At 43.3% G+C, this 22,944-nt stretch overlaps 1 protein-coding gene across 3 annotated transcripts in view; it reads right to left on the reverse strand.

Annotated features, from left to right (window-relative positions):
• The window catches only part of SMAP1 (small ArfGAP 1), a 365,489-nt gene that overhangs the window by 7,787 nt on the left and 334,758 nt on the right, over positions 1-22,944 (reverse strand). For all 3 annotated transcript variants that reach the window (XM_077289949.1, XM_077289948.1, XM_077289947.1), the window contains 2 exons: positions 12,767-12,935; positions 11,544-11,872 (listed from right to left, as the gene is read on the reverse strand). In XM_077289949.1, the coding sequence (XP_077146064.1) occupies positions 11,544-11,872; positions 12,767-12,935 (498 nt within the window). The remainder of the gene's footprint in view (positions 1-11,543; positions 11,873-12,766; positions 12,936-22,944) is intronic.

Consider the following 22,944-nt stretch of genomic DNA (forward strand, 5'->3'; position numbering starts at 1 on the left):
AGTCAATATACAAGCAGATTTCCAGAAAAGCTGTGGGTCTACTGACCCAAACTCTGTAAATTTATAGGCATATATGATATTGTTGAATCTCAAAAACCTTTTTGACAGTGAGGGTGATCAATGAGTGGAACAGGCTGTCACAACAAGTGGCGAGTCAATGGAAGTCTTCAACTAGAGGCTGGACAGACATTATCTGAGACGGTTTAGTGCATCCTACATTGAGCAGGGGGTTGGACACGATGACCCTGGAGGTCCCTTCCTACTCTAACATTCTATGATTCTAAGTCAGGAGACCCAAGGCCATTCTGGAAAACAGGGGTTAAACTTGATATGTGTTAGGCGTAGGTGTGCATACATCGATTTGGAGGATGTCCTTGACCACTATTAGCCAGAAATAAGCAAACATTTCAATTAATAAAATAAGATAATAAATGAAAAGTGTGTTTTTATTCTGTGCGAAAGTTTTCAAGTCAATATAGATCTGTTGAGCTTCTCCTATATAATATGATGCTGGCAGAACAAACAGCATGTTCAATATGACGGGTTCCCTTTAGGCAAAACCATAGGGAGCACAGGAGTCGATGGAATACAGATGGTACAGTCATGCAGGAGTGGTCTTATTCAGGGAGGACCATACTCTACTCACCAGCAGAAGATACTTGGAGTGGCATTATAGTAAAACAGAAGAACGTTTTATGCTGTTGCTTTAAACATTTCATTTTCACTTGTGCCGCTATAAAGCTTCGCATGAAATAATGGCAGTTAAAAATCTGGGAGTAATAAAGCTTTAAGCTATGTGCGGGAGCATTTGCATGTGGGCAGCATTTAAAACTAATTAAAAAGTTTGCCATCACCAGCTGCTCGCTGCTAATTAGTCTTCACATTTGCGTCTTGGTAAGAACAAAAAAATGACAGTGATGTTACCCAAGACTCTCACATCTCACCCACAATTTACAGTATTGAGTGAATCCCCTTCACACGAACATGGATTAAGGCTCAAACCTCTGACCGCTCCAGAAATACTAACAAAGTTCAGACACCAGATTTATCACCAACTCTTACATAGACACAAGTTTATTTCGTTCACTAGACTTTCATTACTTTATTATGGTAATAAAAGTCATACATGGATAGTAATTTTCATAAATAGGAGACATATTAACCCGTTCAAGACCTGGAATGTTTTCTGCATTTTCTTTTCCACCCCTCTGACCAGAGCTGTTATGCTCTTGTTGACATAACTGTTTGTTTGCCAAACAAGTTTTGAATGACACCAATCATTGTATCATATAGAGTATTGAAAAATGGGAAAGCTCGGTGGCTCAGTGGTTAGCACTATTGCTTTACAGCGCTGAGGTCCCGAATTCAAATCCCACCAAGGACAACATCTGCAAGGAGTTCGTATGTTCTCCCCGTGATTGCATGAGTTTCCTCCGGGTACTCCGGTTTCCTCCCAGACTCCAAAGACACACTGAGAGGGAATTTAGATTTTAGGCTTTAATGGGGACAGTGCTAATCAGGAATCAATATCACCATTAGGGCTCATTTCCACTTGCGAGGAAAACGGACGAGTGCAATCCGATAAAAAATCGGATTGCACTCGGACCAATGTTATTCAATAGGTGTCTTTTCATTTGCGATTTTTTTCTCAGCCGAAATCGGACTGAGAAAAAAATCGCAGCATGCGGCATATTGCTGCGATTCTCGGACGAGACTCGCCAATGCAAGTCAATGGGTGCGAGAAAAAAAAATCGCACAGCACTCGCACCATGCGAGTTCTGTTCGATTTTTACGCACCGGTGTCCTTTGAAAAGCAGGTAATTCTGGGCGGTGTACAGTAAAATCACACTGACAGGTTAGAATAGAGTAGATATATACACATAGAATAGGTATATATACATATATATATGTCAGTGAGACACCTATATATGTATATTTATATTTAATGCAGCGCAAGATAGCATTAAAGCCGCTAATTCAATTGCCGGCTTTTCATTTCTCCTTCCCATACCCGACAGGATATGAGACATGATTACATACAGTAAAACCATCTCATATCCCCCTTTTTTTTGCATATTCCACACTACTAATGTTATTAGTGTGTATGTGCAAAATTTCGGTGCTGTAGCTATTAAATTTAAGGGTTAATTCGTGGAAAAAATTGGCGTGGGCTCCCGCGCAATTTTCTCCGCCAGAGTAGTAAAGCCAGTGACTGAGGGCAGATATTAATATCCAGGAGAGGGTCCATGGTTATTGGCCCCCCCTGGCTACAAACATCTGTCCCCAGCCACCCCAGAAAAGGCACATCTGGAAGATGCGCCAATTCTGGCACTTGGCCACTCTCTTCCCACTCCCGTGTAGCGGTGGGATATGGGGTAATGAAGGGTTAATGCCACCTTGTAACATATGAAACCCTTAAAACTATATAAATTTTATTCAATATATTTAAAAATACCACTTCCCAGTGTAATCAAAAATGATAATAGTAACAGACCTACTTAGTGCACCTATCCTGATAACCTGACCCTACACTCTCCTGCTATCCCTTCCTAGCCTGTGGAGGTTGGCACCCTGATAGATGTTTTGGCGCCCCCACTCCGCGACGGCTATCGCCTGCTGGCCCTATAAAATCACTAGCCCGCTATAGGCGAGAAAACATAAAGCAATAAAAGGAATGAAGGTAGAGCAGAGAGAGACTAAGGTGCACATAAATTGCTGACAACCTCCCTAGATGGCGTCCCACACAGGACAATATAATATATAACTCAAGATATACATGTGGTCATTGTCACACATAATGACAGAAATGAACCCATATACAGAGACAATAAGACATAAATGGGAGGAGAAAGCATAAACACAAATGACCTGGTTCAGTCCAAATTAGTTGGAACCCATGCATGGGCAACTAACTGGCACTATATAAACTGTTATAATAAATATATGTACAAACATCCAGACAAATAACCTTATGCCTGACAGCGCAAAAAATGAGATGGTATACAAATGCCAATATGCGATAAGCAATAGTCAGTGTCAATATTCATGCATGGAGCATTGGACTAAAAAGAGAGAAACCAAAACAAAAACAGCCAGTGAGGGGGATATTTTCCCCAAAAACAGAACACTTAGCTGTCAGTCAACAGACGCCCCGACGCGTTTCCCCGTCATACGGTTCCTCAGGGGGCACAGATGGATGTGATGAACCGGAGGTCAGTGATGCAGGTGTCCTGATACCGGGACAGACCTGATTTGATCCAAGGAGGAGGGACTTATATAGTGCGGTAAAGGACCTGCCAAAGAATTAGCCGGATGCTAGAAGCCCCTCCTCTCAGTAACATTCCGGAATAGCACCGGGTATAGTAGTGCCCACAAACATAACAAATTAATGTGTGCCGATCAATAGATCAATATCCATACTAGAGGGAACTCCCAACCCCCTATACACATGGATCATTAGTGAAAAATAAATAACGTACCGCACATGGCTTCCGCCCATCTTACAAACCATATGATAGGTATAAGCGCCGCCATAGTGGTCATTCAGCCGCGCATGCGCCCGACCAAGATGCAGGGCCGGGAGGGCGGTACGAACGTGTCTAGAGAAAATACTGATAGAAAACCAGAGCACAGATAGTACATACAGGCGCCGCCATATTAGATGTGACAGATTGCCCCTGCGCATGCGCCCAGCCATAATGCGGTGAGGCTGCCGGCGCCTGCGTACAGGGCAGAGTGAACAAGGAGAGGACACTCCAGTACGCACGCGTAATCCCCATGAGGGCCGCGCCTGCGCACTAAGGAGCGGCGCTGATACATAACAGGAGCAAACAATATATTCCGGGCGCCGCAGTGTTGGGCATAATAGATTGCCCCTGCGAATGCGCCCGGAGCCTATCAGAGTCAGTCTGCCTACGTGCACGCACTGATGAGTAAGGATAACCCAGCGCGCACGCGCAGAACCTAGATGTACGATAGCGCAGAGAGACAACTTAGCGCCCCTTACACAACATCTGAAGGACGGTGCGGAGGTGCATGTGCAGAAACGATAATAAACGGGAGAAAAAGTTGAAATACAGTTAATGCTAGTCACAATCGACAGCTACAGATATACTGTAGAGTACTTGGTATGGTGATTACAAAAAAAGGGGTCCCTAGTTGATCAATGCGACGTAGAACAGGCATACAACACACAGTCCAGACCATGTAATGCTGATACACTTGTTTTCTGTAATGCAGTCTATGTGAGAGATTCATTCAAACCTCTCGGCGACATTGACTGCATACGAAAAATCCACTCCGCTTCACGTTTAAGGAGGGCCTGATCAAAATTGCCCCCTCGTACTTTGGGTTTCAATAATTCGATCATACAGAAAGATTTGCTTCTCAATGACCATCATACTTATGAAATTCTACCGGGAGATCCAACAAAAAACTACTCTGATGAGCTGTTGGGTCTACTGGATATGGCGTTGGACAGACGGCTTATATCAAAAAACGAGTACTCCTTTCTTGCTCCCTCTTTTCCTGTTGTGCCAACATTCTATGCACTCCCGAAGGTGCATAAGGGCCTCGATCCATTAAAAGGCCGTCCGATTGTGGCCGGGATTGATTCAATATCCCAGAATGTCGGTATATACATAGACCAGATTTTGAGGCCCTTTGTTTTAACACTTCCCTCATATGTGAGGGACACTTTGCACCTTTTGGGTATGCTGGAGGATGTTGTTGTGGAACCTCATATGATACTAGCCTCCATTGATGTTGAGGCGCTGTATAGCAGCATCCCCCATGAGTTTGGTATAGGGACGGTTGACCATTTCCTGAGGTCACGAGCAATTGAATGTGCTGAACACAACAAGTTTGTCAGACAGCTTCTCCTCTTTACCCTTACCCGGAACTTTTTCATTTTTAATGGTAAGTACTTCCACCAGCTCAGGGGCACAGCAATGGGGAGCCCCTGTGCCCCCACTTATGCTAATTTGTTCCTGGGCTGGTGGGAGGAAACCTTTATTTTTCCGGAGGAGGAGAAATGGTGGCAGCCCCACATCGGCCTCTGGGCCAGATACATAGATGACATATTTGTTCTCTGGTCTGGCCCAGGGGCTGATTTTGAGAGGTTTGTCAAGGAGATCAATATTAACAACATTGGCATGAGATTCACCTTCGAATATCAGGAACACACTATTGCCTTCCTGGATCTCACAATCTCAAAAAATAGCAATGGGGGTCTAACTACGAACACCTATCGTAAGCCGACCGCAACAAATAGTCTCCTACAATGGCATAGCCATCATCCCACCCCGCTTAGACGTGGGATACCGAAGGGGCAGTTTCTGCGAATCCGTAGGAACTGCTCCGAGGTGGACACGTTTAGACATCAAGCTGGTGAGCTCTATCGTAGGTTTCAGGAGAGAGGGTATCCTTCCGAGGTCCTTACTAAATCCTATAGGGAAGCGCTTGAGAGTGATAGATCGACTCTACTAAGCACTCGGGAGAGATCTAGGGATACTCCGGACCTTGTCAGACTCGTAGGGACCTATGATAATCAGTCTGACAGGGTATACCAGATTATTAGAAGGCACTGGGGTGTACTCCAGGCTGATCCAAACCTTAAGGATTTCATCTCCCCTGCACCAAATATCACCTACAGAAGGGGGAGATCAATTGGGGACCGCCTGGTACATAGTCTTTATCAAAAACCACAGGCAGCAGGCACCTGGCTTGAGAGAAGACCTTTGGGCTTTTTTAGGTGCGGAAATTGCTCTAAGTGCCAATATGCTAGGCAAACTAAACAATTTATGAGTGCAGCCAACGGGAGATGCTTTGAGATTAGAGACTTCGGCAACTGCAAATCCACAGGAGTCGTCTATAAGATCACCTGCCCTTGCCCCCTTGACTATATTGGCAAAACTAAACGTGAGTTAAGAACAAGATTTGGGGAACATCTCGGGGACATTAGGCATGGCAGAGACACTCCGCTTGCCCGCCATGTCAATCAGGTACATGGAGGCACCGTACTGGGGATCACTTTCTGTATGATCGAATTATTGAAACCCAAAGTACGAGGGGGCAATTTTGATCAGGCCCTCCTTAAACGTGAAGCAGAGTGGATTTTTCGTATGCAGTCAATGTCGCCGAGAGGTTTGAATGAATCTCTCACATACACTTGTTTTCTGTAATGCAGTCTATCAGCATTACATGGTCTGGACTGTGTGTTGTATGCCTGTTCTACGTCGCATTGATCAACTAGGGACCCCTTTTTTTGTAATCACCATACCAAGTACTCTACAGTATATCTGTAGCTGTCGATTGTGACTAGCATTAACTGTATTTCAACTTTTTCTCCCGTTTATTATCGTTTCTGCACATGCACCTCCGCACCGTCCTTCAGATGTTGTGTAAGGGGCACTAAGTTGTCTCTCTGCGCTATCGTACATCTAGGTTCTGCGCGTGCGCGCTGGGTTATCCTTACTCATCAGTGCGTGCACGTAGGCAGACTGACTCTGATAGGCTCCGGGCGCATTCGCAGGGGCAATCTATTATGCCCAACACTGCGGCGCCCGGAATATATTGTTTGCTCCTGTTATGTATCAGCGCCGCTCCTTAGTGCGCAGGCGCGGCCCTCATGGGGATTACGCGTGCGTACTGGAGTGTCCTCTCCTTGTTCACTCTGCCCTGTACGCAGGCGCCGGCAGCCTCACCGCATTATGGCTGGGCGCATGCGCAGAGGCAATCTGTCACATCTAATATGGCGGCGCCTGTATGTACTATCTGTGCTCTGGTTTTCTATCAGTATTTTCTCTAGACACGTTAGTACCGCCCTCCCGGCCCTGCATCTTGGTCGGGCGCATGCGCGGCTGAATGACCACTATGGCGGCGCTTATCACTATCATATGGTTTGTAAGACGGGCGGAAGCCATGTGCGGTACGTTATTTATTTTTCACTAATAATCCATGTGTATAGGGGGTTGGGAGTTCCCTCTAGTATGGATATTGATCTATTGATCGGCACACATTAATTTGTTATGTTTGTGGGCACTACTATACCCGGTGCTATTCCGGAATGTTACTGAGAGGAGGGGCTTCTAGCATCCGGCTAATTCTTTGGCAGGTCCTTTACCGCACTATATAAGTCCCTCCTCCTTGGATCAAATCAGGTCTGTCCCGGTATCAGGACACCTGCATCACTGACCTCCGGTTCATCACATCCATCTGTGCCCCCTGAGGAACCGTATGACGGGGAAACGCGTCGGGGCGTCTGTTGACTGACAGCTAAGTGTTCTGTTTTTGGGGAAAATATCCCCCTCACTGGCTGTTTTTGTTTTGGTTTCTCTCTTTTTAGTCCAATGCTCCATGCATGAATATTGACACTGACTATTGCTTATCGCATATTGGCATTTGTATACCATCTCATTTTTTGCGCTGTCAGGCATAAGGTTATTTGTCTGGATGTTTGTACATATATTTATTATAACAGTTTATATAGTGCCAGTTAGTTGCCCATGCATGGGTTCCAACTAATTTGGACTGAACCAGGTCATTTGTGTTTATGCTTTCTCCTCCCATTTATGTCTTATTGTCTCTGTATATGGGTTCATTTCTGTCATTATGTGTGACAATGACCACATGTATATCTTGAGTTATATATTATATTGTCCTGTGTGGGACGCCATCTAGGGAGGTTGTCAGCAATTTATGTGCACCTTAGTCTCTCTCTGCTCTACCTTCATTCCTTTTATTGCTTTATGTTTTCTCGCCTATAGCGGGCTAGTGATTTTATAGGGCCAGCAGGCGATAGCCGTCGCGGAGTGGGGGCGCCAAAACATCTATCAGGGTGCCAACCTCCACAGGCTAGGAAGGGATAGCAGGAGAGTGTAGGGTCAGGTTATCAGGATAGGTGCACTAAGTAGGTCTGTTACTATTATCATTTTTGATTACACTGGGAAGTGGTATTTTTAAATATATTGAATAAAATTTATATAGTTTTAAGGGTTTCATATGTTACACGTTTTGATTTTCCCTTTTTTTCTAATATTCTACTGTATGTTTCTACTTAATGCCACCTTGCTATTGTAAGGTGACATTAAGCCAGATTAGTAATGGAGAGGCGTCAATTATGACACCTATCCATTAATAATCCAATTGTATGAAAGGGTTAAAAAAACACACATGATTAAAAAGTATTTTAATGAAATAAACACACAGGTTGTTTTAATATTTTATTGCTCTCTCAATCCATGTGAAGACCCTCGCTTGGAAAAATAATAAACCAACAATATACATACCTTCAGATGACCTGTCACGTCCCACGAGGTAATCCATCTGAAGGGGTTAAAATATTTTACAAGCAGGAGCCCTGCTAATGAAGCTGTGCTCCGTGCCTGTAAGCCCCGGCGAATGAAGGAAATGTAGGTCAATGACCTATAGTTACCTTCAGTCGCGGTGATGCGCCCCCTGCTGGCTGTCCTCATGAACAGCAGCCTGGGAACTTTTTCCCACGCTCGAGGTCATTCTCCGGGGCTTACAGACACAAGCACAGCTGCATTAGCAGGGCTCCTGCTTGTAAAATATTTTAACCCCTTCAGATGGATTACCTCGTGGGACGTGACAGGTCATCTGAAGGTATGTATATTGTTGGTTTATTATTTTTCCAAGCGAGGGTCTTCACATGGATTGAGAGAGCAATAAAATATTAAAACAACCTGTGTGTTTATTTCATTAAAATACTTTTTAATCATGTGTGTGTTTTTTTAACCCTTTCATACAATTGGATTATTAATGGATAGGTGTCATAATTGACGCCTCTCCATTACTAATCTGGCTTAATGTCACCTTACAATAGCAAGGTGGCATTAACCCTTCATTACCCCATATCCCACCGCTACACGGGAGTGGGAAGAGAGTGGCCAAGTGCCAGAATTGGCGCATCTTCCAGATGTGCCTTTTCTGGGGTGGCTGGGGGCAGATGTTTTTAGCCACGGGGGGGCCAATAACCATGGACCCTCTCCTGGATATTAATATCTGCCCTCAGTCACTGGCTTTACTACTCTGGCGGAGAAAATTGCGCGGGAGCCCACGCCAATTTTTTCCGCGAATTAACCCTTAAATTTAATAGCTACAGCGCCGAAATTTTGCACATACACACTAATAACATTAGTAGTGTGGACTATGCAAAAAAAAGGGGGATATGAGATGGTTTACTGTATGTAAACCATGTCTCATATCCTGTCGGGTATGGGAAGGAGAAATGAAAAGCCGGCAATTGAATTAGCGGCTTTAATGCTATCTTGCGCTGCATTAAATATAAATATACATATATAGGTGTCTCACTGACATATATATATATATGTATATATACCTATTCTATGTGTATATATCTACTCTATTCTAACCGGTCAGTGTGATTTTACTGTACACAGCACTGATTTGCCGGCTTTTCAAAGGACACCGGTGCGTACAAATCGGACAGTAATACGGATATCATACGGATGATGCGATTACAAAAAATGGATGATGCGATTAAAAATCGCATTGCACTCGCACTGCACTCGCATGACACTCGCATGACAATCGCATACGCTACATCCCTTTTTTCGGTCCAGATTACGGACCGATTTGTCTCTCGCCAGTGGAAATGAGCCCTTACACACTGAATGGGAGAGAAACCACTGGGTAAATCTGACATGGAGAAGGACTTGGGGATCCTAGTTAATGATAAACCTACCTGGAGCAGCCAGTGCCTGAATACACATGATGAGAGCATTATACTGCCTCTGTACAAATCTCGGATTAGACCGCACATGGAGTACTGTGTACAGTTTTTGGCACCGGTGCTCAGGAAGGATATAACAGAACTAGAGTGAGTACAAAGGAGGGCAACAAAATTAATAAAGGCGATGGGGGAACTACAATACCCAGAGAGATTAGCAAAATTAGGATTGTTTAGTCTAGAAAAAAGACGACCGAGGGGCAATCTAATAACAATGTATAAGTATATAAGAGGACAATACAAATATCTCTCCAAGGATCTGTTTATACCAAGGAAAGTGACGGTCACAAGGGGGCATTCTCTGCGTCTGGAGAGAAGGTTTTTCCACCAACATAGAAGAGGATTCTTTAGAGCAGTAAGAATCTGGAATTCCTTGCTTGAGGAGGTGGTGATGGCGAACTCAGTCGAGGGGTTCAACAGAGGCCTGGATGTCTTCCTGGAGTGTAACAATATTGTTTCTTACAGTGATTAGGATCTTTAGAAGGACATAGATCTGGGGATTTATTCTGACGGAAATAGACTGAACTGGATGGACAAATGTCTTTTTTCAGCCTTGCTAACTATGTTACTAATAATGTGGAATTAATGGCTCTATATAAGTGAGTAAAATAAAAAAACAATAATAAGTTTCGTGAAATGGTGAAAAAAAATGCAATTCTGATATTTGTTTTTTAGGTTTTGTTTTTACAGCATTCAGTGTGGGGTAAAATTGGGAGGGTGCACTGACGGAAAAAAAATGCATTTTCCCCTCTTTTTGCTTTTACTGTACTGTTTAAATAATTTTATATTTTGATAGATCAGATGTTTATGGACAAGGCAACAATGTTTTTTTTTTTACATTGGTAAATTTCTTCATTTCTGAAGGGGAAAAAGTGGTGCAATTTAAAATTTTATATATATTTTTTGTTATTAATTTACATTTTATATTTTTTGTCCCCTAGAAGACTTGAACCTATGATTGTTCACACCATATACTGCAATACTACAGTATGATTATTTATAGTGTCACAAAATTTTCTCTGTGAAGACAAGCCTAGGCTTCTTTGGAAGACTAAGATTACAGCCATATGGGTCTTCAGCAGTCCTCCACCTGCCCTGGTAACCCATCGATTCTCCACAATCACTTTTGGTGGGTCAGTGGCTGACAGCGGCATTTACATTGCTGCTGTGTCAACAATCGCGAGTTGTAAAAGCCAGCATCAGCACGATATGGAGCGAGCTCAGCTCTTGAGCCAGTTCTATATGCCCAGAACATAACCTGTCCAAAAATATATTCACAGGTCATTAAGGGGTTGAAAATAAGATATTAAGCAATACTACACCATACAATGGAAATACACTGGATTAAAGATGCATTCTTAACTTGGATACTTATGGCCTATTCCACCTGCAAGGAGTTTGTATGATCTCCCCGTGTTGGCGTGGGTTTTCTCCCACACTCCAAAGACATACTGATAGGGAATCTAGATTGTGAGCCCCAATGGGGACAGTGATAATGTCTGTAAAGCAATGTGGAATTAATTGCACTTTCTGAGTTAAATAAATATTCACACAATAAATGCTAAATGTAGAACCACTGGGAATGACACCAATGAGTAGGAACAGCTATCACTCAACTCGCAGTCTTGCCTGGTGCTGCAGCCACAGTGACTTGAAAGGTGGCTGCACATACCCAGCTTTCTCCATTCACTTAAATGGTAGACATGAGAAAACCCCAGTAATGTCAATAAAAGCTTTTGGGCTATAAAGCATTATCAATTTAAGGTATTACCTGTGAAATATTCCAAGTGGCAGGCTGATTCTGCTGCATGCCAAATTTATTTGGAGGTGCTCCCATATTTGTGATCATTCCTGACTGTGGTGCCATCATATTAGGAGGCAGTCCCATAACTCCAACTGCAGTATTTCCTACAAATCCATTTGGAATTCCCATGCCAACCATCATTCCAGAATTTTGTCCCATGGCAGTCATAGGTTGACCCATCATGTTACCCATCATACAAGTAGTTGCAGGAACAGATACCCCCATTGGAGGAAAAGCCTGGAAGTTTGTTGTAGGTTGAGTGGAGTATGGCATTGAAGAAGGACCCATGAACATACCTAGATTTAAGAAAAAATAGGTTATAAGCCAAGGGGAGTGCAAAAATGCAAACATAATAAACAATGTACACCTTAACTTACTGGTAATGTACACCATGTATTAGGTCAATAAAGGACAAGTTGGTTTCTCTAAAGAGAATCTGTCACTGAATTCGTGTTGCCCAAGCCACCTGCAGTATGAATCAGCCTGGCTGCACAAGTGGATTTTTCTCTGAAATGCTGTATGGTTACAGAGAAAATATAGTTTCAAGTGCTGGCCAGGGTCTATAGACAGAGATGAGACTAGTCCAGCCTCAAAATGAAAGGCCTCTCACTAAGTATCTAAGTACACAAACAGAAAAAAACTGTCAATCACCAGGAACGGCAGCCAGAAGCTGGCTAGGAGCTGCACCGAACAAGTCTGGTCTCTGTCTATGGTCTCCAGACGGACATTCAAACTAATTTTTCTTTGAAATAGCTGGAAAGTTTCAGAAAAAAAAATTATATACTTAATCGAGAATCCAGGCTCTGATTCATACTGCCTGTGATTTGGGCAGCATGAATAAAGTGACAGTTTCCCTTTAAATGCCATATCTGACCAGCAGCTGATGGGATCTCACTCACCAATCATAGATCAATGGCTTCTACTCTGGGAAAAAATCAGTGACTGATTATTTTCATTGCGTTCTCCTTCAACTATTACACAACAGTCACTAAAAATATCTTTCCAACTGATCTGTACTGTTTGCTAGACTTACCCTAGTACCCGCATCTCCTCTCAAATCCAACATTCTGAAAAGTTTTCTTCGAAAGAGAGTCAATTAAAATTTCTATTTTCTATTTCCTCCCAAGTGACAACAATTCAGAAAACCATGTATCGGTCCAGCCTATACAGTATATGTGCCCAATACTTACCTGTCGTGTTAGGCTGCTGCATATTTGTTGTACCATAAAGTGACAAGATGGAGTCTTTAGATAAAGGTTTTTTAGTAGTATCATCAGACTTTGTAGATGGTTCAGTAAATAAATCTAAGTCTCCAGAAGACTGAGGTATGCTGGGAGCTGCCGGGGCTGTGGATGTAACCTTGAAAGAATAATGGAAAAGATGTGTTAAACTCTGAAACCAACGTGTATTATAAAAGGATAACTAGACCAGATTACACTGGACAATTAAAAAAGGAGGTCTAGCACCTAATAAGTATTTTCTAACTATATCTTTATTCCCTAACCAATTTTGTAATTAACTTTATTATAAAACACTGCACACTCTCCCCATCTACCTAATTTCTCAAGGTGTGTTTTTTTACTGTACCTCCTGTGACGTTTCATTTCAGTGGAATCTCAAACATGACGTCACAGGAGGCTGGGGCTGCACTCACTTCCCACCATGTCTATTGCCCCTACTGGAACACTATATCATCAGGGGGAAACGTTGAAATGACATACTAGTGTCTTGCATCGCTGTCTCCTCTGAACACATCCTGGATCCTGTGTGATGGACACTGTGGCAGATATGAGTGCAGCATCGGCTCTCTGCCTCTGTCTCCACCGTTGCAGTAGCCATTATTAAATACATCATCAGGTGGCGAAAATAGAAGCAGTGAGTGTCACCAGCGCCAGTGCCACCCCACAGTTTCCAGCACCATTCTCAAACGAGTAGTAAACAGGGGGGCATTGCTGGTATCAATCACTGCTTCTATCACCACCCCTGACAACGTGTTTAAAGGCAATGCTAGAAGCTTTAGGGCAGCAATTATGTCACTTACTGCTTCTATCTCTGCCCAATAATGACGACGACTATCACAGAGTCTACAGAGGTGGCAGAGATCGTCACAGCCTTCACATCTGCCATAGTGTTCGTCACACAAGATCAAGGACTAGGGATGAGAGCGGAGATCTCATCTCGCAAGATCTTGGTGCCGAGATCTCCATCTGCGCCTCCCCCAGCAGCCATTTTCCTGGAGTCCACCGCAAAGTAAACCATGTAAGTGCAGGGGATCTGTGCTTTCACACAATGTCGGAAGTCCCCGCACCACCGAACACCTGCAGCAGCGCACATCCGAATACCCCCTCATCCCAGCCTGTGGTCTGCAGCAACGCTCCACTCTTGCCTCCTCCAGAAGCGACCCTGCTCCACTGTGACTGGTAAGGTATATCCGCATTATAAGACGCACCCTTATTTTCCCCCAAAATACAGTACCTCCCACTGAAGACAGCTTGTCATGGTCTCTGGGCAGCTTGGCATACATGAGCCACCACATGCTGCAGTGCCTGCAGACTGACTGCCAAATTGCCTGGATTGTTACCAGTGCAGATTACTGGGTGGCCACCCTGATGGATCCCCGCTACAAGGGCAATGTACCATCATTACTTCGGTCACTGGACAGGGATCACAAAATGTGTGATTACAAGCACACGCCGTTAAAAAAAAATTAAAAAGAAAAAATCTAAAAATGGCTTTCCCACCTAACACCGGGGGCTCTGTGTAACAACAAGGTGGAGGAGGAAGTTGTCAACACAGCTGGGGCACTGCCACCACCTCAAAATCAGAAGGCAGGGTTAGTATGGCTGAAATGTGGAAAAACTCATTAAGCACGCCACAACATCCAGCACCACCATCTAATATGGTCTGTATTAGCAGGAGGCAGCGTTACAACAACATGGTGGAAGAGTACCTGTTCACACGTCTCCAAATTCGGGACACATGGCCCGAGCTTGTCCTTTATGCTTTGGAGGTGCTCGCCTGCCCTGCAACAAGTGTACTGTCGGAACATGTGTTTAGCATGGCAGCAGAGGAGGTCAACCCAAACAGGTGCATCCACCTGTCTACATCCAACGTTGGTAACCTAACATGCCTTAAAATGAACCAGGCGTGGATCACACACGACTGTTTAGTCATCCAAAGGTATGGACAACAATAACATCCTTGCCCAACCAATCTTTAACTAGTTGCCATTTGTTTCATTTGGAGGCCTCCTCCACAAATAAAAAAAAAAACACAAGAAACTGTTGACTACCTCCTCTTCCACCTATACCACCATGTCCACCTCCTCCTCCACTTGCACCTGCTCCTCCTGGTTCAAGATTATTATTATTTATTTTTTTTATTTCTACTCTGCTTAACGTAGGGACAGGATGCAGCTGTAGAGAGGGTCAGTATTAGGTTTTGTGTGTGCAAAAAAAAGCTCTCTATGTGTACACTGCACCCGTCTCTGTGATAGTACTGTGCATAATCTTCAACCTAGTCGGTGGGAGTGATGTGTGTAAAAAAAATTCTACTCTTAGGCAACCATGTCTGTGATAGTACTGTGGCAAAATGTGCTGTGTGTGTATTCTTGAATTCATATCTGTGGGACTGGTTTGCCAAAAGTCGCTGTGTGTACTTGACAACCCTGTGGGGGTTGTGGGTGTACTCTGCCCCAAGGTCAGTGCGTGAAATCTGTAAGCTGATAATGTAGGGGTAGTGAGCCCCATGGTCTGTGAGTGAAACTTGTAAGCTGCTAATGTAGGGGTACTATGCCCCATGGTCAGTGGATGAAATCTGTAAGGGTGGAAATTGTAAGCTGCTTCTTAGGGGGTACACTGACCCATGGTCTGTGGGTGAAATTTGTAAGCTGCTTCTTAGGGGGTACCCTGACCCATGGTCTGTGGGTGAAATTTGTAAGCTGCTTCTTAGGGGGTACACTGACCCATGGTAGGGGGGGAATTTTTAAGCTGCTTCTGAGGGGATACTCGGCCCCATGGTCTGTGGGTGAAATTTGTAAACAGCTAATGTACGGGTACTCTGCCCCATGGTCTGTGGGTGAAATTTGTAAACAGCTAATGTACGGGTACTCTGCCCCATGGTCTGTGGGTGAAATTTGTAAGCTGCTTCTGAGGAGGTACTCGGCCCCATGGTCTGTGGGTGAAATCTGTAAGCTGCTAAGGTAGGGTTAATGTGCCCCATAGTCTGTGGGTGAAATTTTTAACTGGAGTGGAAGTAGCTAGTTTCAGTCTCTGTGAAGGCACTGTTAAAATTTTTATGCTATTCATTTCCCGTACTTCCTATTTTTTCAATGATTGCTATGGTGACAGAACCCCTTTAAGTAATTTCACTATTCACATTTTTTTGCAGGGCAATTGTCCTGCTCTTACCTCCATTTAGCTTCCGTTTTCAGCCCACTAGCCCTTACTATGATCATTTTACAGCACCGAAGTTCGGGTCGCCATTGACTTATATTGGGTTTGGGGTCAAGTACGGACCCAAACTTTTTACTGTATGTTTGTCGAACCCGAACTTCCATGGGTTCGCTCATTCCTATCAAGGACGTCTTCAGAGGGGGCAACGATGCCCCCTGTGACAATTTGTTTCAGGATGGGTGATGAACGTTGGAATGAGTGCAATCCTGCCTACAACGACACCACATTTGAGACTCCACTCAAACAAAACATCACAGGAAGTTCAATTAAAAACACATTTAGAGGTACATCACTTCATATGCCATGAAACATACGGTAATAATGTTAACACCAACCACAAAGATATGAAAATATAAGGAGGAGCAGTATCAATAAGAGTTACAAATCGCACACGTGCGGATGACAAAAAGTGAGAGTGGTAAAGCTTCCACCAAGCATAGTATAAGGAATGCAATGTGCTGGTGGCTCTGAGGTGTTACACAGGGAGACAACTGTATGGCAAAGATAACATACCCATATCAGCAACGTGTTCATTACTTGTGTTTTGACATTGCATTCCTTATACTTTACTTAGTGAAATATTTACAGATCTCACTTTTTGTAATCAGTGCATGTGCTATTGGTAACTCATATTTTCAGGTGTATATACCTAGCACATTTATTCCATGCATCTTTACGGGTGATTTAAAAAGTATTAATATATATGTTTTTTATTCCACTTTTTACATATCTCCATAAACTTTGCTGTCTATTTTATTTTGTGGACTTGGGACTCCATTTTTTTTTTTTTGTACGATTTATAAATGGTTTTAGGAGTTGTTCCCTTTCACAGACTTAAGCCTCAGTGGCTCATGGTCTTCCAATTTTTTTCCTTGTGATACCTTATTGGTTTGGATGAAAAGGCTTATACTTTTATAGAAGTTTTAGCCCCCACCTCCCCTAAACATTTGTGATCATTTGATACCTTGAAAAAAAAAAAATGAAAAGAGGAGGTAGGTGCCTGAATGGATGACCACACTATTTAGAACCATTTAAACGCCACTGCTATCCAAGTTTGACAGTATCATCTAAATGTTTAAACAGAAGAGATCTAAGCTAGCTCGGGTTACTGCTGTTAGGGTATGTTCAGACAGTCAGTAAACGCTGCGGGTTGGACGCTGCATACCTGTGCAGCGTCCAGATGTTACAGCATAGTGGATGGGTTTTTAAGAAATCCCGTGCCCACTTTGTGTCCGCAGACGCACACAGCTCACCCACGGAGACAGACATGATGCACGTCTTTCCAGACCGCAGCATGTCAATTTCTCTTGCGGAGACACGAGTCTCTGCATGAAAAATTTCACCCATACAATGTATTGGATGCTGTGAATCTGCACAGTTCAGTGATCACATGCAGACTCTTCTGTGTTCAATAGACTGCAGCGCTTTGGACCCAGCGGAATGCGTTGCGTCCAAAGTGCTGCCAATTCCTGATCACCTGCACATACCATCAGAGGAAGGTTATTAAATCACTGTATACAAAAGACCCAAATCAAATCAAAGCACCAAATTATAAATAACTCCTATAAAACTTTTATTAATTTTAATACAATCATAAGATTTGTATAATAGCACAATATAGTTTTACCCCAACAGAAAAACAAAAGTCTTCAATAATACGGATGGAGGAAGGAGGGGGGAAAGAAAATCCCTATTATGTTACTGAGTCAGGGGGTCTGTGTCCTCCATCCAACTCCCTAACTCGGGGGGGCATCCCTCCCACGCTGATCTATTCATCTAATACAAGATAAGTCCCTGTCTATGTAGGGAATTATACCAGTATGCTCTCCTGATGAAGCAAACTATGGGGAAACGCGTCAAGAATATACATGCTGGGCTCTGTGTGTGATACTTGAGGGTATATGAATCCTTTATTCACTGTTGTCCAGTGGGGATATGTGCAATAGAAATGTGGAATCTGACTGCTTATGTACAAGTAACCCCTTGGAGGGCATTTAATTAAAGCACTTCATATATTGTTTGTCTGGGATTTAAATACCAGATTCTGGAAATATGTTACTGGGCTCTTGTTGAATATATTATAGGAGATTTTGAGACCTGGAGATACTTGCAAATGCAATTTTTGCCACTAATTGACAAAAGAAATCCTTTTGGACTGTACATTGTAGCACCTTTCAATTTTGATGGCTCTCAAAACCCGGTATACTATTTTTTGGAAACATGTGCAATATTTGCCTATACCCTTGAATCTCTCAGTAATTGTATGTCTGTTCTGTTTTGGCTCTATTAGCCTCTCTCTCTGATATATTACATGTACAAAATGGTGTATCAGAAGCAAGATACCATGCTGACCTGATTAATATATATATATATATATATATATATATATATATATATATATATATATATATATATATATATATATATTTATATATTACGCATACATATATTTATTAACATATGGCACCTTATTGCTAAGACTTTTTGCACCCTATGTATCTTTATAGGGCCATCTAGGGAGAGGGAGGGATAGCCGTTCACGAGTGGGGGGCGCCACTGCACAGGATTGAGGGTGCCAACCTCCGCTGATAGACAGGGAGGTAATAGTGACATAATAGGGATTTTCTTTCCCTCCTCCTTCCTCCATCCGCATTATTGAACATAGACTTTTGTTTTTTTGTTGGGGTAAAATTATATTGTGCCATTATGCAAATTTTACGATTGTATTAAAAGTAATAAAAGTGAAGTTCCAGCTGTAGAAAACAGAAACAACCAAACAGTGTTGACCAAGTTCAGCTCCTGATCCCGCGCCCTACACTTCACGTGACATGGGATGTACATGTAAATCATATTTTGATAGGGGATTAATGGCATTAATGGTCCGTGTACATAGAATTATAATCCACTAATAGAATAGTATGCAGTGAGAATTCCCTATGTACTATAGGTGCGGGCATTTAGAATACAAGGGTTTAAATCTTTGTATATAAAACCTATGTGAATACTTTTCTGCCCAATGATGACAGAAGTATTCTAGGAGTGATACCGTTATTGGCTAACCAGAAAATAATGTGTTTGCAAGCTTCCAGAGCACAGTGGCTCCTTCTTCAGGCAAGATTACAAATAGATTAATAAGAAAAAAGCACAACATTTAGGGATACTACAGCAGGACATTTGTTAAGGTACCTTCACACCAAGCGACGCTGCAGCGATATCGACAACGATGCCGATCGCTGCAGCGTCGCGGTGTGGTCGCTGGAGAGCTGTCACACAGACAGCTCTCCAGCGACCAACGATGCCGAAGTCCCCGGGTAACCAGGGTAAACATCGGGTTACTAAGCGCAGGGCCGATGTTTACCCTGGTTACCAGCATAAATGTAAAAAAAACCCAAACAGTACATACTTACATTCCGGTGTCCGTAACGTCCCCCGGCGTCTGCTTCCTGCACTGACTGTGAGCTCCGGCCGTAAGGCACAGCACAGCGGTGACGTCACCGCTGTGCTCTGCTTTTACTTTACGGCCGGCACTCACAGTCAGTGTGGGAAGCAGACGGCGAGGGACGTGTGACAGACAGCAGAAGGTGAGTATGTACTGTTTGTTTTTTTTTACTTTTACAATGGTAACCAGGGTAAACATCGGGTTACTAAGCGTGGCCCTGCGCTTAGTAACCCGATATTTACCCTGGTTACCATTGTAAAACATCGCTGGCATCGTTGCTTTTGCTGTCAAACACAACGATACACGCCGATCTGACGACCAAATAAAGTTCTGAACTTTCAGCAATGACCAGCGATATCACAGCAGGATCCAGATCGCTGCTGCGTGTCAAACACAACGATATCGCTATCCAGGACGCTGCAACGTCACGGATCGCTATCGTTGTCTTTGCAAAGTCGCTTAGTGTGAAGGTACCTTTAGGGGGTGGGAAGTGTGATGAGTCCATAGATAAGCCAAGGTAATCAAATTACGCATTTTATTACAAATGGAGAGGCAGTGGGAATAATGTTCTTAGTTATCTGGAGTCAGTCTGGTGGAGGTGTGAATTGTATCCATGTAGTGACTCATAAATCCAGGTGTTAAATTGAGTCCTAGTGTCAACAAATTAAACATATTCATTAGTTTGTATTCCCAAATTTTTCTTTCCCTGTGGTCATTAAAATTACCTTTTAGTATTAAGACTTTTAAATCTGTCATACTGTGTCCAGGTCCAGAGAAATGTTTTCCCACCGATGTGTCCATTTCATTCCTGATTGTGTGTCTGTGTAGATTCATCCTAGATTGTAGTCTTTGCATAGTTTCCTCAATATAGATACTTCCAGGGCACTTCGTACATTGTATCATGTACACCACGTTGGAGGATGTACAAGAAAAGGAACCCATGACCTTATACAGTTATATGAAAAAGTTTGGGCACCCCTATTAATCTTAAGCTTAATGTTTTATAAAAACTGTTTTTTTTTGCAACAGCTATTTCAGTTTCATATATCTAATAACTGTTGGACACAGTAATGTTTCTGCCTTGAAATGAGGTTTATTGTACTAACAGAAAATCCACTTTTTGTTCGGCGGTATGATAATAAAGCGTTGTTTTTTGCCTTTTTTTTATGGTGTTAACTGAAGGGGTTAACTAGTGGGCCAGTTGCCAGTTTTATAGGTCTGGTCATTACGGACGCGGCGATACTAAATATGTGTACTTTTATTGTTTTTTTTATTTAGATAAAGAAATGTATTTATGGGAACAATTTTTTTTTTTTTTAACACATTAAATTTTTTTTTTTTTTTTAGTTTGTCCCAGGGGGGACATCGCTGATCTGACACTTTGCAGAGCACTGTGTCAGATCAGCGATCTGACGTGCCTTGCTCCTGGCTTACCAGCGCCTGCTCTGAGCAGGCACTTGGTAAGCCACCTCCCTGCATGACCCGGAAGTAGCCCCGTGGCCATTTTGGATCTGGGGCCTGCAGGGAGGAGACGCTCGGTACAAGGTGAGCACATTGCCTTGTACCGATCGTCTCAGGGAAGCACGCAGGGAGCCCCCTCCCTGCGCGATGCTTCCCTGTACCGCCGGAACACTGCGATTTTTGATCGCAGTGTGCCGGGGGCGGTCCGTGACAGCTCCTGGCACATAGTGCCGGATGTCAGCTGCGATAGTCAGCTGACACCCGGCCGCAATCGGCCACGCTCCCCCCGTGAGCGCGGCCGATCGCATATGACGTACTATCCCGTCACTGGGAATTAAGTCCCAGGTCACCTTGACGGGATAGTACATCATATGGGATTAAGGGGTTAAAATATACACACAGTCATAGCCGGAAGTGTTGGCACCCTTTAAATTGTTCCAGAAAATTAAGTATTTCTCCCAGAAAATTATCGCAATTATGTGTTGTTATACTCGTTTTCTTCCAGTGTGTATATAGATAGGAACACCACAAAAAAAAAAAAAAAACAGAACAGAGGGGAAAAAAAAGCAAATCAGACAATTTCACACTAATCCCCCAAAATGGGTCTGACTAAATTGTTGGCACCCTCATCTTAATATTTGGTTGCACACTTTTTGGAATAAATAACTGCAATTTCAATTGCTTCCTATAACGATCAACAAGCTTCTAAGGTACCGTCACACTAAACGATATCGCTAGCGATCCGTGACGTTGCAGCGTCCTGGATAGCGATATCGTTGTGTTTGACACGCAGCAGCGATCAGGATCCTGCTGTGATATCGCTGGTCGTTGATTAAAGTTCAGAACTTTATTTGGTCGTCAGATCGGCGTGTATCGTTGTGTTTGACAGCAAAAGCAACGATACCAGCGATGTTTTACAATGGTAACCAGGGTAAATATCGGGTTACTAAGCGCAGGGCCGCGCTTAGTAACCCGATGTTTACCCTGGTTACCAGTGTAAAATGTAAAAAAACAAACAGTACATACTCACCCTCTGATGTCTGTCACACGTCCCTCGCCGTCTGCTTCCTGCACTGACTGTGAGCTCCGGCCGGCCGCAAAGTGAAAGCACAGCACAGCGGTGACGTCACCGCTCTGCTGTTAGGGCCGGCGCTCAGTCAGTGCAGGAAGCGGACGGCGAGGGACGTGAAGGTGAGTATGTAGTGTTTGTTTTTTAACATTTTACACTGGTAACCAGGGTAAACATCGGGTTACTAAGTGTGGCCCTGCGCTTAGTAACCCGATGTTTACCCTGGTTACCCAGGGACCTCGGCATCGTTGGTCGCTGGAGAGCGGTTTGTGTGACAGCTCTCCAGCGACCAAACAGCGACGCTGCAGCGATCGGCATCGTTGTCTGTATCGCTGCAGCGTCGCTTAGTGTGACGGTACCTTTATACCTCTCAAGTGGAATTTTGGAGCACTCTTTTGCAAACTGCTTCAGGACAGGACAAAAATATTCAAGTTGTCACTTATCAATTAGTTTCACAGGGAAACTAAAACAAGAACAGGAACTTATTATAGCTGTCACATAGGCAAAGTGACATTACTTTTGCACAAATTGGTAACGGCAACAGACTAATTATGATCTGAATAAGTAAACCAGAACTAGAATTGATTATTAACATGTGGTCCTCTTTAGGTATTGTGCAGAGGCCGCTGTAAACTGTTGCTCAGATAATTACTATGCACATAAACCCAACAATCGGGATCTAAATTCCAGAGCTTGTTTTCCTTCGGGCAGGCACTACAACATGTAACTATTACAGCTTGCCTATTCTTTCCTGTGAAACCAATCTCCAGTCTCATGAGTACCCAGTTTGCGTTTTCCCCAGATTCATCCAATTTACGAATATACATTGTGCGCCAATCTCTTGACTTCCCACACCTCTGCATAAAATTGATATTGTCCAACTATCCAGTTCTCCTGCTATACTTCCCCCAGTTCCCGGTGGACCTCCCTGCTGAGCATAACCTT

Source organism: Ranitomeya variabilis, chromosome 2 (assembly GCF_051348905.1).
Source record: "Ranitomeya variabilis isolate aRanVar5 chromosome 2, aRanVar5.hap1, whole genome shotgun sequence".
In the NCBI taxonomy this organism is placed as follows: domain Eukaryota; kingdom Metazoa; phylum Chordata; class Amphibia; order Anura; family Dendrobatidae; genus Ranitomeya; species Ranitomeya variabilis.